Here is a 16,978-nt window from a genome sequence, read left to right on the forward strand (position 1 = left end):
AATTCTGTTAAGTGTCTGCATTGAAGTTGATTTCAAAACGCATCTTCTAACATATTTATTTTATTGAAACTCTGTTTACCTGGAATTTAGCTATAAAAAAAATTCTTTTCTCTTTCTAAAACTCTGCAACTACGGGAAAGGTCCAGCCACTGACTTTGGAATTCTAATAGTTCAAGTATCTTTATTTTGATAGATTTAGTCGAATTCTAAGCCAAAACAGTTAACCCAAAAAAAGTAAAATTCATGCACACAACATATCTTCTTGTTTATGATGTTTCAGATTTATATATCTTAGTATATCCCTTTAATAATTTAGCATATTTGGTACTGTTTACTGCGGAGGGCTGGTGCCCTGCCCGGGGTTTATTTCCTGTCTTGAGCCCTGTGTTGGCTGGGATTGGCTCCAGCAGACCCCCGTGACCCTGTAGTTAGGATATAGCGGGTTGGATGATGGATGGATGAGTACTGTTTACTTTGCTGTAAGTCAATTCATACTTTAGCATATATTAAGGTGGGCAAACCTTTTTTGGTAACAGGCTGAATTGTCAATAATGGCTCATACTGTGGGCCACATGAACATAGGCAATCTGGCACAAAAAGAAACTTTAAAATACATGTTCTAATAAATGGTTAATTTCTACATTTTTTAGTGAAAACTATTAAAAGTAATGATCAAACACCAGTAAGAGAGTCATTTTAAATCAAAGTGATTTTGTTATGAAACTGTTCTGGTCATGAACATAATGCTGCACAGTAACACACAACTATTAATATCAACTAAGATGTAACAATGAATTCATTACAAAGATTAATGTCCTTTAATACACTTCTGTACTTGCTTCTAGAAATTTTAATTTGTGAGTTGACCTGCCTATATGATGTACAGTATATCTCAAATGTATGTCCTACTAACAAATGATGGAATGCGTACAGTATGCTTGCAAAGTAAAGGAAACAAATCCTGATTCAAGTACAGTCTGCAGAAAGCGAGCAAAGAAACTTTAGTAAATTAATTTTTAAGTTCAGTATTGCTCCAGGGATCAAGAATTTCTAGCTGCAAGACTTTTAGAACATTGTCCAATGACATTAAATTACCTTAAGTGTTTGAAAAACACTTGCCCAATGTCACAGTTGGGATGTCGCTGCTATTCCACACATTTTACTCCTTGTCTCACTGAATACATAGGTTGAAGTGTAGGAATATCCCATCGTGGTTGATTTGCTACTTTTACACCTTTCTACTCCTTGTGTTTCCTTTCACATTTGTAAATGGAATTCTTAATATTGATTTGCGCACAGACGCCGACTCACACCTGAAGTTCCACCCATTAAAATTGCCATTCACAAACTCATATTGTTAAAAGCATGCTGTCATGTTTCAGCTAGCATTTTTTGTATGACTTTGTTTCAAAGTTGTGTTTCTTGTCTGTTTTCTCTAATTTTTTGTCATTTATTTGTTTATTAATGATTATTTTGTTTGTTATGTATATTATTCTTTGTGCTCATTTGATTACATCCCATGTGTTTGATGGGTGGTTCCACAAGGGACAGGGCCACCTTCCAATCACCATCAGGAACTACCCTCCACCCTGTATATTGGAGGGCTTATTGGAAGGGTATTCCATAGTTCCTAGTGGTTCATTTTGAATGTGGTTGGCAGAGGAATGTTTCTTGTGTTTAACTGTGTCTTTGCTGTTGCTTTGGGAGTGTTTCTTGTGTCTTAACTGTATTTTTGCTATTGCTTTGGGATTTCCTGGACTTTTTAAACCTGTGTCCTGTTTTTTAGTTTTATCTTTGAATTCTTTATTTGGACTGTGGATGCTGTGAATTGCCATGCCTTCTTAGGCAATTCCATTGTGCTGTTAGGAGTTTTGTGCATTGCAGATCCTTTTTTATAAGATTTTTCAAGTCCCTTTTTGTTTGTAGTTGGGCTTTCAACAGTATTTCTCCCATAGTGCTTTTGGGACTTCTATGCTTTATGGAACTCTAGTGTCACAACACATGCAAGCGAGTATCTGAAAACATTAAAATTAAGTGTGCTTTCTCCTAGCATCCAATTTGCTTTTCAGATCTCAAAAAAATAAATTATGCTTCTAATGTCAGAAATGAGATTGCTGCAGTACATTGCACCTGTACAACTTCACATTCAACCCAGTAATTTTACTTTTACCTGTAACCAAGTAACACTCTACACTGCATTTTTAATGCAGAACATCTTTGGACTTAGTGTCATAGGGTCATCTACTTGAACTAATTACTAAAATATTCAGGCAGTTGTTACCTAAACACAAAAGCATAAAAAGACAAATAATTTACTTATAACTTAACCAGCGGTTTGGCATAGATAGGGAATAATGTGTCTTTGTAAAAGTACTTATTCACACTTTTAAACATTACAGCAAAAGTGCTGCTCCTTATTTATATATATATTCACAGTTCTAAGAGCAAATAAAACTATTCTGGGAGGTCTAGCCTTTACCTACAGAGCCCTCAAGCTTTCCAATAATGTGCCAGTTAGTATTAGGGTCTCCTTTTTTACATTAATATTTATATTCACGCTGAAGACTTACTTCTTAAGTTTACTGTACCTTTATTAGAGCTGTTGATTTAACTGCTCATATTGTAACCATATTTGCAACTTATTTGTTAAGAAATAAAGACTTGCTAATACCATGAATTAATGTTTTTGTTCTTCTTTAAATGAGATCTATTACTGATATTGTATTCAGTTTCACTTTTCTATATGTTGCTGAAGCAATTTAAGTCACGCCTACTTCACCAGTCTACTGTTCTTGACCATGGAATGTGACATCAAAGAAATTAAGGCCTTAAGATTCAGTGTTTACTAAATACCAGCCCATCTAATTTTGATTTGTTTTTTACAGTTGTGTTTTTCATAATGTGTTTATTATGTTTCTGAATATCCTGGAGGAACAGACAACCAGTCCATCCGTATAAGCAAAACTTTGCCTGATATAACTATGGACTACTCAAGATGTTTATTTTAGTTGATTTTCTTCTCACCCACTGAGAGAGAGAGAGAGGCTGAAAAATTTCTTACTTCAATGGGACTTTTATAACAATGTGACTTTTTTCTGTTAAGTTGTAAACATTGAATTTTATTTTTTTATACTGTTGGAAATTCCTTAAAATAATTTTGCACAATTACAATATTATTAATTATATTTTTATATCATTATTGTCGATATTCTGTCACATTCCCATTTTGTGTACTTTTATGAGCTGTACTATTTTCTGTTTATAGATTTTATTGCCATTTGTTCATCTGTGCTGCTCCGTAAAATAACATCTGGTTGAATTTGTTTTTTTTGGCATTTGATAAATTTAATAAATGTGTGTTTGATTATTGTCGGAATAATTATTTCCTAATTCAGAAGCTATATCTAATGCTAAAATTATATGTTATCTGCTCTGTTCTGATATGCTTTTTTTTTCTTTGTGTAGCAAAATAAGGCTGATGAACCCCCAGAAGAGCAGGGTCCCAACATCAAAAACCTAGACTTTTGGCCTAAATTGATCACTCTCATAGTGTCAATCATTGAAGAGGATAAAAACTGCTACACTCCTATTCTTAGCCAGTGAGTACTGTTGATTGATAACATTGAAAATGGCATGCTGAAAGACCACAAAGAATATTTTTTTCCTGCTATTTATTGAATTGGACACATTTCAGGAATTTCTGTCATAGCCTTACTGTTACTGTCTAAATCAGTTAATCACTCTATTATAGTGCAAATATAAATAGAATTACCAAACAATCCCATGTAAAGTCACAACCCATTATTAGTAGAAGAATAAAGTTATGTTTAGCTTTTGTGGTTGCTGTTGAAATTTGAATCAATTTAACACTAGAATATCTGAAGCCTGCAAAAAAACTTGTAATCCCAGCCCACCTTAAATCCGTATTTGTGCTCAACAAGAAGAAGCCTTTGATTTAAATCTGTAGCAGTTGTAGTAAAGTTTGGGCACATACACAGTCAGCATGGCGCTGTCAGATCTAAATGCTAGCTTGGCGAATTGTTTGCATACTAAAGTGATTTTAGCTGATGGTGGAAGTCCTATTTTACTTATGGTGCCAAGCAGAGTTGCATTGTGTTACAGCAGTCTATTACCTGGCGAAAGCTTTGTGAAGAAGCTGTCTGTTGCTATGGTCCTGCCTTTGTCCAGTCTGGTAATGGTCACGGAATATCGTATCTTTGATTGCCGGTACAACAAACAGTTCTTAACTGGCAACAGCCACAGCACTGCTCCTGTGAAAAGAAAGGAAATAACTGACATCAACTCAAAGAGGGAGAGGAAAAAAATAAGCACTAACTTTTACAAGTAGCCAAAATTTACAACAGGTGTTACAGACTCAAATCAAATGTATGTTTTTATTATATTGTAGAAGTAATAATAGCAGTTCACTACTCAAAACATGGAGTGCAGGGTCTCAAACCCAGGACCTTTGGGTTATAAACAGCAGTTCTTACCTCTGCACCATTCAAGAATACATGTGAAGTCCCTGTCGATTGACATTTGAGCTTGAGTTTTTAACTCATTGACAGCCACATGTAAATCGAATGCATTTTTTTTTCTTTGCTTGTATTCTTGAATAAAAGCACACGTTTATTTGATATTTTTTCTAATTAAATAAGTGTTTAGCATTTCTTGCCTCACATTTCCTTTTATCCTACACTTACCCAGATCTTTGTAGACACAGAACACACATGAAATGCATGTATTCCAAATAACAATATATTGTATTACAAGCAGAATACCCGCGCCTCGCAGTGGAGAAGCAGTATGTAAAAGAAGTTATGAAAAAGAAAAATTTTAAAAATAACGTTACATGATTGTTAATGTAATTGTTTTGTCATTGATATGAATGTTGTTGTCATATCTATATATATATATATTTATATATATATATATATATATATATATATATATATTTATCTATATCTATACTAATAAAAGGCAAAGCCCTCACTGACTGACTGACTCAATGACTCACTCACTGACTCATCACTAATTCTCCAACTTCCCGTGTAGGTAGAAGGCTGAAATTTGGCAGGCTCATTCCTTACAGCTTCCTTACAAAAGTTGGCTAGGTTTCATTTCGAAATTCTACGCATAATGGTCATAACTAGAAGCTATTTTTCTCCATTTACTGTAATGGAGTTGAGTTCGAAAGCCGTGGGGGGCGGAGTTTCATGTCACATCATCACGCCTCCCACATAATTACGCAGTACGTAGAAAACCAGGAAGAGCTCCAAAAGCGCTTAAGAAAACATGCATTATATAATTAAGAAGGCAGCGAAACAATTAGAAGCGAGCGAGTGACATATAAAACCATATTCAGCGGCTCACGTGAACTGACGCAGTGCGCAGACTAAAAGCAACAGTTCCAAAGAGTGCTGAACAAAAACCGAATTACACTGCTACGCTCAAATAGACACGCCGTGGCGCAATAGTAGAGGCTTCGCCTCTAGTGCCGAGGTTCAATGCCCGATGCTCGATTCATTTTAGCCTCGCATCCCCTTGGTTTGAGACGTATGAAAAAATATGCGGTTAACGCAGAAAGACAGATCACCAATTGAAGCTTTATGAATAATGGATACTTTATTCGCAATCAATGATTGTTTTGGTAAGGCCATACTCAGTGTATTCATTAGATGAACGGTAAAAAAGTAAGAGCGAGGGGAGGGTAACTTATTGAGGCACGCAGGCAAAACCACAATAGCAAGCGGGCTCGATGTACTGTAGTGCGCATCAACTCGATCTGAATTGCGCGATCACATTCGAAAAAATATATCTTTTCAAGTTCTATTTAGTCCATATGTGTCAAACTCGAGGCCCATGGGCCACATCCGGCCCGGCGTGTAATTAAATCCGGCCCGAGAGATCATTTTATATACTGAATTATTGTTATTAATGGCCCGGGAAGATGAAGCGCTGGTAACACAATAAACTGCAGATCCCATAATGCAGCGCTTCAGCTGCCTTGCCGAACACTTACCGCGTTAATCAAGTATAGCTTATGATGCTGCAAGTTATTGTGAAGCTAGCCCACACGATGCCGAAGAGAAAAGGTGATTCTGAACATAGAGCCTTTAAAAACCGATGGGAGGCTGAGTATATGTTTACTGGCATTGCCGGTAAACCCATGTGTCTCATTTGTGGAGCTAATGTGGCTGTAATTACAGAATTTAATCTAAGACGGCACTATGAGACAAAAATCAAGATAACCTGAAAGACCTGAATGCAATGCACAAGATACAGAAAGCAGAAAAGTTAAAGAAGAATCTGACACTTCAGCAGACGTTTCTACCCGTGCAAAATCACAAAGTGATTTCAAGTGAAGCTACTTTTATGGGAGACACAAATGCACCAGTGCAACTTGCCCCACTTTCCCTGTTGCCAAGTAATGTTGAACCAAGTCGGCACAACGGTGTTCCCAAATACGCATTTTGCTGATAAACTGAGCGCACTGAGTTCGCACAGCGCTTTGGTGACTTTGAAGAACAAAAAAAGAATTTTCAGTTGTTTAGCAACCCATTTGCCGTCAATGTGGAAACTGCATCTGTGCAGATTCAGATGGAGGTGATTGAGCTGCAGTGTAATGGCACACTGAAGGCAAAGTACGATACTGCAGGGCCCGCACAGTTTATTCTCTCCATTCCCGCACAAATGCTCCAGCTCCGTCTACATGCGGCTCGAACCTTGTGCATGTTTGGTAGCACATATCTGTGTGAGAAGCTCTTCTCAGTCATGAAGACTAACAAAACAGCACACAGGAGTCGCCTCACTGATGAGCACCTGCAGTCCATCCTGACAATCTCCACAACACAGAACCTCACACCAAACATAAACGAACTTCTTGCCAAAAAAAGATGCCAGGCGTCCAGCTCTGATAAAATAACATAAGAGCAAAGACAACTGAATGATTTGTTATTGCTGAAAAGAACAAATTTTATTTATATTTCCAGGTTTATTTATGCACCATGTTCATATTTGAATTTGTATAATTTTGACAGGATATATTTTTATGGAGAGCAAAATCTTTTGGGATATTTAAAATTTAAGTTTATTTTTATATAAAATTACATAAGAGTAAAGAAATTTGAATGTTTGTTCTTTTAACGTTTACTTTATTTCTAACTTGTATAATTTAGACAGGATATATTTTTATGGAGAGCAAAATATTATAAGTTATTTAAGGTTTGAGTTGATTTATTCCAGAATAATATTCTGTCAACTAAATAAAAATTCCTTCTATTTAAAATTTAAATAGAACTTGAACAGAAACGATAGTTCATAATATCCACGCAGACTTGCACGTAAGAGTGGGAGTCATCCGTTTTAACAAGCAGCGTATTGCACTGATACGAAATAGCCTGCCCATTCAATTATTTAGGGATGGATAAATAAATTAAGATTTTGTACAAATAATGTTTTTCATTTTTTTTCCTTGATGGATTCTGGCACCCCCAGCAACAGTTGCTCGCACCCCAAAGACTGTATATATGTGTATATATATATACAGGGAGTGCAGAATTATTAGGCAAGTTGTATTTTTGAGGATTAATTTTAATATGGAACAAACACAGTGCTATCAGTCAATCCAAAATGTTAATAAACCTGAAACCTGAATGTTTCACAACGGAAATGTGAGTGTGAACATCATCAGGGGAATACATATGTGCGCACAATTATTAGGCAACTATTAGTGTGCAGATTTATTATGCAACTAAAGGAAAATGAAAATTTTCCCATCTCACTTGTTTATTTTCATCTGTTATAGTGAGAATAATAAACAAACACCTCAAAATTTACAAATAAACATCTCTGACATTTCAAAAAAAATAAATCAATCAATCAATGACCAATATAGCCACCCTTCTTTCCAATAACAGTCATAAGCCTTTCCATTCATGGAGTCTGTCAGTTTCTTGATCTGTTGACGATCAGCTTTTGTGGAGCAGTGACTACAGCCTCCCAGACACTCTTCAGAGAGGTGTATTGTTTTTCTCCCCCGTAAATCTAGCGTTTAAGAAGTGCCCACAAGTTCTCGATAGGGTTTAGGTCAGATGAGGAAGCGGGGCCATGTCATTATTCCTTCATCTTTAAGGCCTTTACTGGCTGGCCACGCAGTGGAGAACTTCGATGCAAGTGATGGAGCATTGGCCTGCATAAAAATCATGGTCTTTTTCCTGTATCACTGTTTGAAGAAAGTGTCTTCGAAAAAGTGGCAGTAGGTTTGGGAGTTGATTTTGAGTTCATCTTCAATGCAAAAGGTCGAACTAGCTCATCTTTAAAAATACCAGCTCATACCAGTACCCCACCTCCACGTTGGAGTGGAGCTCTGTGCCCATTACTGATCCACAGGTCCATCCATCTGGTCCATCAAGAGTCAGTCTCATCTCATCGGTCCATAAAACCTTTGAAAAAAATCTGTCTTCAGATATTTCTTGGCCCAGTTTTGACGTTTCAACTTATGTTTCTTGTTCAGTGGTGGTTGGGTTTCAGCCCTCCTTACCTTGGCCATGTCTTTGAGCACTGAACACCTTGTACTTCTGGGCACTCCAGGTAGGTGGCAGCTCTGGAATATGAAAGTACTGGAGGATAATGGGTTCCTGGTAGCTTCACGTTTGATTCTTCTCAAATCTTTGGCAGCTAATTTGCATCTTTTGTTCTCAACACGTTTCTTGCGACCCTGTTGACTATTTGCAACAAAATGTTTGATGGTTCTGTGATCACACACCAATATCTTAGCAATTCCAAAAGTGCTGCATCCCTCTGAAAGACTTTTTACAATTTTTGACTTTTCAGAGTCAGTTAAATCTCTTTTTTGACCCATTTTGCCCGAGGAAAACTAGCTGCCTAATAATTCTGCACACCTTGATATAGGGTGTTGATCTCCTTAGGCCACACCCTCCCTCATTACACAAATACACATCACCTGACGTGCTTAAATCCAATAAGCATTCAAGTTAATACAGTTTGGAGTTGGAATATACGCATAAAAATGATGATATGGTAAAAATACTCACCTGCCTAATAATTGTGCACACAGTGTATATATATATATATGTGTGTGTGTGTATATGTATATATGTAGATATGTATGTATATATATATGTGTGTATGTATATATATATGTATTTGTGTGTATATATGTGTGTGTATGTATATGTATGTGTGTACAGTGATCCCTTGCTGTATCGCGCTTTGACTTTCGCGGTTTTGCTCTATCACGGATTTTATATGTAAGCATATGTAAATGTATATTATGGATTTTTCGCTGATTCACGGATTTCTGCGGACAATGGGTCTTTTAATTTATGGTACATGCTTCCTCAGTTTGTTTGCCCAGTTGATTTCATACAAGGGACGCTATTGGCGGATGGCTTAGAAGCTACCCAATCAGAGCACGTATTACATATTAACTAAAACTCCTCAATGCTATAAGATATCCCTCCAGCGCGGTGCTCGATTGTTTGCTTGTCTCTGCCTCTATCTCACCCTCTCTGACATTCTCTGCGCCTGACGGAGGGGGTGTGAGCAGAGGTGCTGTTTGCACAGAAGCTGTTTGCTTAGAAGATACGGAAGCTCCTGTAAAAAATGCTGAAAGGCTACCTTCGCATTGATCCCTTCATTGCCGCTGCTTTATCGCGGTGCTTGCATACTTAAAAGCGCAACAGCCCTATTGATTTTTCATTGTTTACTTTACTCTCTCTCTGACATTCTCCGCTCCTTACGCGCACTTTGAAGAGGAAGATATGTTTGCATTCTTTAATTGTGAGAAAGAACTGTCATCTCTGTCTTGTCATGGAGCACAGTTTAAACTTTTGACTAAAGGGTGTTATTTCATGTGTAGAGGGCTCTAATAATGTTAAAAAACGTATTTAGAAGGTCGTAAACAGGTTTTCTATGCTCTAACTGCGAAAATATTAGATTTATAAATAAAGAATCCTACTTCGTGGAAATTCATTTATCTGTCTGGAGCGGATTAGCCGCGATAAACAAGGGTTTACTGTATAACTGTGCGGAGAATATTTATAAACAGTGTGGGAGAGTTTCTAAGGGCTTAAAATATATAAAAATAATCATACAAACATATGGTTTCTACTTCGCGGATTTTCACCTATGGCGAGGGGTTCTGGAATGCAACCCCCGCGATCGAGGAGGGATTACTGTATATGTAGATATGTATATATATATATATATGTTTATATGTGTGTGTGTGTATATATATATATATATATATATATATGACAGCAACACTCATCACGCACAACAATGACAAAACAATTACATTGACAATCATGTTACGTTATTTTCAAAATGTTTCCTTTTCTTTTTCATTACTTCTTTAACACACTACTTCTCAGCTGCAAAGCGCGGGTATTTTGCTATATATATATATATATATATATATATATATATATATAATATATATGCCAGCAACACTCATGACAATGACAAAACAATTACATTGTCAATCATGTTACGTTATTATTAAAATGTTTCCTTTTCTTTTCATTACTTCTTTAACACACTATTTCTCCGCATGTAAGGGTATTTTACTAGTCTATATATATATATATATATATATATATATATATATATATATATATATATATATATATATATATATATATATATATATATTGTAATAAGTGGAGACCAGAGGCGGAAAGGTTTGGGGCAGCCACCCGCTTATTACGGTTTCCGGCTGCAAAAGTCTTTGAGGCATTGCAACAGTTGTTTACACAACAGAGTCCAAAACAGAACTGCCTGCCTAAGCAAAGGCAGTGAGCTTTATAGCACAGAGGGCGGAAATGATGTCGTCCTCTGGGCGGAACTGGAAGTGACATCATCCTTGGGGCCGGAACCGAAGTGACCTCATTCTTGGGGCCGGAACCGGAAGTGATGTGTCCTTCCTGGAAATGGCGGCTCCTGGTGGGATTTCCGGTAAGACCTGCAGAGAACTCAGAAAGAGCGTCAGTGCACCCCCTGGGCAGATGTATAAACAGTATTTCCTAAGCCCTTCAGCTGCTTCCCATGCACACGTGTGTGACAAGACTCCCCCCTCAGCCCAGACCCGTCGGGTCGGGCGACCTGCACCGAGAGGTCGTGGGCCCGGAGAGGGCATCGGCGTTGGCATGAAGAGACCCCTGTCGATGAGCGGCGTATACTTGTACTGCTGCAGGTCAAGAAACCACCTCGTGACCCGTGGATTCACTCCCTGTGAAGGGCCATCCACTTCAGAGGTGCATGATCCGTCACCAGAGTGAACACGCGACCCAAGAGGTAGTACCGCAGCTGAGTTACGCCCATTTGATCGCCAGAGCCTCTTTCTCCACCGCCGCACCTGGTCTCCCTGTCCAACAGTTTCCGCTCAGGTACATAACGGGTGTTCAACACCGTCGACGCTTTGGCTCAACACGGCACCCAAGCCTGTGTCCGGCGTCCGCCTGGAGGATAAAAGGAGAGAGAAGTTAGGGGAGATCAAGATAGGTGCTGAAGTCAGAGCCCTTTTAAGTCACTGAATGCAGCCCCGCTTTATCAGACCATACCACCGTATTAGGAGCTCTTTTCTTTGTCAAGTCGGTCAAGGCGCCGCTCTCGGAGAAGCGAGGCACAAACCGGCGGTAGTACCCGCCAAACCGAAAGGATTGGACTTGCCGCTTGGTTTTGGACGGGCCAGGCCATTATGGCTTGCAACTTGGAACACTGTGGCCTCACAGTACCCCGCCCACTAGGTAGCCCAAATATTTGGCTTCCTCAATCCAAAGAAACATTTCTTGGGGTTGATTCGAGCCCGCCTCTCCCAGTGTCCGTAATACTGCTGTGACCTGCTGTATGTGTTCCTTCCAGGTGCTGGAATAGATGACACGCCATCCAGATAGGCAGCACAGAACGAGTTATGGGGCCGGAGCACTTTGTCCACCAGACGCTGAAAAGTCGCAGGCCCGTGTAACCCGAATGGAAGGACACGATACTGCCAGTGTCCGCTAGGAGTGCTAAACGCGTTTTTCCTTCGGACTCCGTTAAAGGAACCTGCCAGTACCCCTTTGTCATGTCAAGTGTAGTCAAGAATTTGGCTGGTCCCAGTCTCGAGGAGGTCATCCACGCGAGGCATGGGATAAGCATCAATGGAAACTTGGTTAAGCCGACGGAAGTCATTGCAAAACCTCCAACTGCCGTCAGGCTTAGCAATCAAGACGATGGGACTGGACCAGGGACTACTACTTTCCTCGATTACTCCTAGTGCCAGCATTCGCTTGATTTCCAGTTCCACTTCTACTTTCTTTGCCTCCGGGAGTCTGTAGGGTCGCCACGGACGATCACCCCGGTCAGTCAATATGTCATGCGCAATCAGAGAGGTCCGACCGGTTTTCACTTACCACCTCTGGGACAGAGCGGATAGCTGCTTCGAGCTCTTGTTTCTGCCTGGGGATAGCTGCTCGCCGAAATTAAGGGAACTTACTTCGCAAGAGAGAGCAGGGCTGTCCGGAGGAGGGATCGGGACCCTCTCCTTCCACGGTTTCAGCAGGTTTACATGATATATTCGCTCAGCTGGTCGGCGATTGGGCTGTTTCACCAAATAGTCAACCAATCCCTTCCTTTCCTTAATTTCAGTAGGGGCCTAGCCAATGGGCGAGCAGTTTAGAGTGAGAAGTTGGTACCAATACCATGACGCGATCCCACGGCTGGAACTCCCGGAGAGTCGCCACGGTCATAAAGGCGGGCCTGTGCTGATTGCCTCTCTATATGACTTTTAGAATCGGTCTTATTGCATCAAATCTACGCGCAATTGGGCGATATATTCCAAAATATTAGTGGAGGGCTGTGCCTCCCTTCCCAGCCCTCTTTTAAAATATCCAATAAACCCCGGGTTGTCTTCCGTACAGTAATTCAAATGGAGAGAACCCGTAGAGGCTTGAGGAACTTCCGATATGCAAAGAGGACAAGGGGGAGGAGTTGGTCCCAATCCCTCCCATCCTTGCTGACTACCTTACGTAGCATTTGCTTGAGAGTTTGATTAAATCTCTCCACTAGGCCATCGGTTTGAGGATGATACACCGAGGTCTTTAAATGCTTTATTTTCAGTAACTTGGCAGTCTCCTTGAGCGTTTCCGAGGTAAAAGGCGTTCCTTGGTCCGTCAGGACTTCTCTAGGAATGCCTACCGCGAAAAGACTCCTACTAGTTCCGTGCAATATTTTTGTGGTAGCCGGCGAACGGAACGGCTTCAGGGAATCGGGTAGCATAATCCACGAGGACAGTATATATTTATATCCTCGGGCTGAGGGTTCTAGGGTCCTACTATGTCAACCCCAATCCTATCAAAGGAACGTCAATAAGGGGAAGGGGAACCAGAGGAGCACGGTCCTCCTAGGAATTTGCCGCAGTTGACATTCCGGACAGGAAATGCAAAAGCGGCTAACCTCCTCATTAATCCCGGCCAGAAAACGGAGCTTAATTCGCTCTAATGTTTTATCGGAGCCGAGATGGCCTCCAAGAAGGTGGGAGTGTGCTAACTCGCAAACCTGCCGCCGGTAGGTCCGCGGGATTAGCAACAACTTCCGACCTTCCCCTCATGTTCAGCGACCCGATACAACAAATCATTATCAACGACAAAGTGAGGTCCCTGTGGCATGGGCAAATGCGCGTTGGCCGCTAACGAGAACCACTGCATTCTTTATGTGTTTCAGAGAGTCGTCATTCCACTGTTCTCTCTTGAAAGAAGCCGGCGTCGCTCTAAACTGAAAGTGCAACTCAGAGAGCGGGTCCGGTCTGACCTCAAGGGGCGGAGATTCCTCCTAGTGGCGCTAGTGGATGACGTAGTAGCCCGCGACGGTCCGGGAGTGTCTTCGTCACTCTCTTGGCCTACCGCCCCACTCCCTGTCGGCTGATTACACGGTGTGGAAGCAACTTGAGATGAATCGTTGTCATCTATAACGAGGCCATAAGTTTTCGGGAATGCTTTCTAAACTACCGCGTTACTATCAGACCAGTCTCGCCCGAGGATGACGGGAAACGGAGGATCCGGATGCACCGCTACGGTAAGCTGTCGAAGGGTTCCTCCAAGACATATGTAACACCGGGCGGTATTGTACGAGCGGATATCTCCGTGTATACATTTTAGACTGGTCTTCTTTTTAATCCACTGTTGCGGTAGAATAAAGCGGCGAGCAACGACAGACACGCTACTGCGGAATCGAACAGCGCTGTTATCTTATGTCCATTAATAAGAAGCTCCCCGTATGTTTATCCGCCAGGGATTGCTAAGGGCACACAAACAACCCCGCCATTGTCCCCTACGGTCCGCCTTGTTCCCCGACAGGTCGCAAGCCAGACGGCCCGGCGACTTCGGAACAAGCTCTGGAATGCGTGGAAGGGACTGCTTTAGTGGGACATAGCTCCCGGTAGTCCACAGAGCGGCTGTTCTGCCCTCCCAGGTTTCACAGCCGGCCTCTGGGTTTGCAAGAGCTGCAGCAGCTCGTCCATAGAATGGAATTCGCCCCAGGCGGCTGGGCAAATTCCTGGGGTAGTTTTAGCAGCAGAAAACAGGCCACTTGCTGCACTATTTGTAAGGGGTTAACTCAATGGCGTAGCCACTCACCCACCTGTTGCCAGAGAGCCATAGCCTGCTCTGACAGCCCTTTGCTTGGGTTAAACTCCCAGTTTATGATTTCCTTCACCTGCCGGCCTGGGGACAACCCATCGTTAACTGGGACCTTGGTCCCGATGGGCAGCTCGGCTTTCCTGCCAAGGAGAGCATACTGAGCCACTCGTGTGTGTTCCCCAGAAGCCAGCCCACGCCTGTGGGTCCCCCTACTTCTCCACGAGATGGGTGGTCCCCACCGAGTTATGCTCATGGAGCAGAGCCTGCACCGCGTCCTTCCTGACCCTCTGGCGCACTCCCCGCCCTGAAACTCGGCCCCGTACTCACCCACCTGGTTCCGTGATAGTTCGTGTCCCGGGTTCATCGGGGACACCATCCTGCCGACTACGCCACTGTAATAAGTGGAGACCAGAGACGCGGAAAGGTTTGGGGCAGCCACCCGTTTATTACGGTTTCCCGGCTGCAAAAGTCGTTGAGGCATTGCAATAGTAGTTTACACAACAGAGTCCAAAACAGAACTGCCTGCCTAAGCCAAGGCAGTGAGCTTTATAGCACAGAGGGCGGAAATGATGTCATCCTCTGGGCCGGAACTGGAAGTGACATCATCCTTGGGGCCGGAAGTGACCTCATTCTTGGGGCCGGAACTGGAAGTGATGTGTCCTTCCTGGAAATGGCGGTCCTGGGGGGGTTTCCCGGTAAGACCTGCAGAGAACTCAGAAAGAGCGTCAGTGCACCCCGCCCCCCCCTGGGCAGATGTATAAACAATATTTCCTAAGCCCTTCAGCTGCTTCCCATGCACACATGTGTGACAATATATATATATATATATAGCAAAATACCCGCGCTTGGCAGCAGAGAAGTAAAAAGAAAAGGAAACCTTTTAATAATAACGTAATATGATTGACAATGTAATTGTTTTGTCATTGTCATGAGTGTTGTTGGCATATATATATATATACATACATGTGTACATATATACACACACAGATATACTATGGGGTGCCAAACAGACAAATACATTGATTTTCTGAATATATAAAGTCGGCATCAGAATATATAAAGTAATTCCCGAATATATAAAGTCAAAAGTTGAATATATAAAGTCAGCGTCGGAATATATAAAGTCAGCACTGGAATATATAAAGTCAAAACCTGAATATATAAAGTCAGCGTCGGAATTTATAAAGTCATTCCTGATTATATAAAGTCAACATCGGAGTATATAAACTCATTCCAGAATATATAAAGTCAAAGTCAAAATCTATTGATTGAAACGACTCTGAACTGAACTAAGTTAACAAAAAAGTATTCAGAAAAATAAATTAAAAAAACACTGTTCAGTTAATGTTTTGAAAATGATGCATGTGCCCTGCCCAGGATTGGTTCCTGCCTTGCGCCCAGTGTTGGCTGGGATTGGCTCCAGCAGACCCCCGTGACCCTGTGGTCGGATTCAGCGATTTGGATGGATATTCCAGCGCTGACTTTGTATATTCCAACGCTGACTTTATATATTGAAGTTTTGACTTTATATATTCCAGCGCTTACTTTATACAGTATATTCCAACGCTGACTTTATATATTCAGGTTTTGACTTTATATATTCCAGCGCTGACTTTATATATTCAAGTTTTGACTTTATTTTTTCCGACAGTGACTTTATATAATTAAGTTTTGACTTTATATATTCGGGAATGACTTTATATATACAAGTTTTGACTTTATATAGATAAATTTAGTCATCATTGCATAACTTTTTCTTTACCATAGAAATTTAAAGACTAAATTCAACCTCCATTCCTACCAAAGATATTTCTGGCGACTAAATAGAACCTACTTATATCCAAATTCGAGCTATTGAGCTGTCGCCTGCCTGCCTGAATAAGTCACCCTCGCTTCGCTCTTACTTTTTTACCATTCATTTAATCATGGCCAGTGGCGGAAAATTTATAAAATGGAAGGAGGATTACACTGAGTATGGCTTTACCAAAACGATTATTGATTGCGAATCGATTATTCATAACGATTCAATTGGTGATCTGTTTTTCTGTGTTAACCTCATATTTTTTCATACTTCTTCTCAAACCAAGGGGGTGCGAGGGTAAAATGAATCGGGAAACGCTGATCAATGTAATTGGTGTACCAGGAAATCATGCATTGACAGAAGTTCCCCTTTGCTTGGAATTGAAAGTGTGATTAAATGCATTATTTGTTAACGCGTTATGGAGCTGTGCTTGTGCTAAGATATTGAAAAATTTTAAAAATAACGTAACACGATTGTCAATGTAACCTTTTGTAAGTAGTGCCTGGATTCAGTGTGGAGAAACTGTAGAGACAGTGTG

The 16,978-nt window shown here is 40.9% G+C and overlaps 1 protein-coding gene across 1 annotated transcript in view; it reads left to right on the forward strand.

Moving 5' to 3' along the window:
• The window catches only part of LOC120532052 (protein unc-13 homolog B-like), an 812,076-nt gene that overhangs the window by 609,540 nt on the left and 185,558 nt on the right, over window positions 1-16,978 (forward strand). The window contains exon 26 of the mRNA XM_039757963.1: window positions 3,466-3,599. Coding sequence (XP_039613897.1) covers window positions 3,466-3,599 — 134 coding nt within the window. The remainder of the gene's footprint in view (window positions 1-3,465; window positions 3,600-16,978) is intronic.

The sequence above is a fragment of the Polypterus senegalus genome, chromosome 7, assembly GCF_016835505.1.
Source record: "Polypterus senegalus isolate Bchr_013 chromosome 7, ASM1683550v1, whole genome shotgun sequence".
Lineage (NCBI taxonomy): Eukaryota > Metazoa > Chordata > Cladistia > Polypteriformes > Polypteridae > Polypterus > Polypterus senegalus.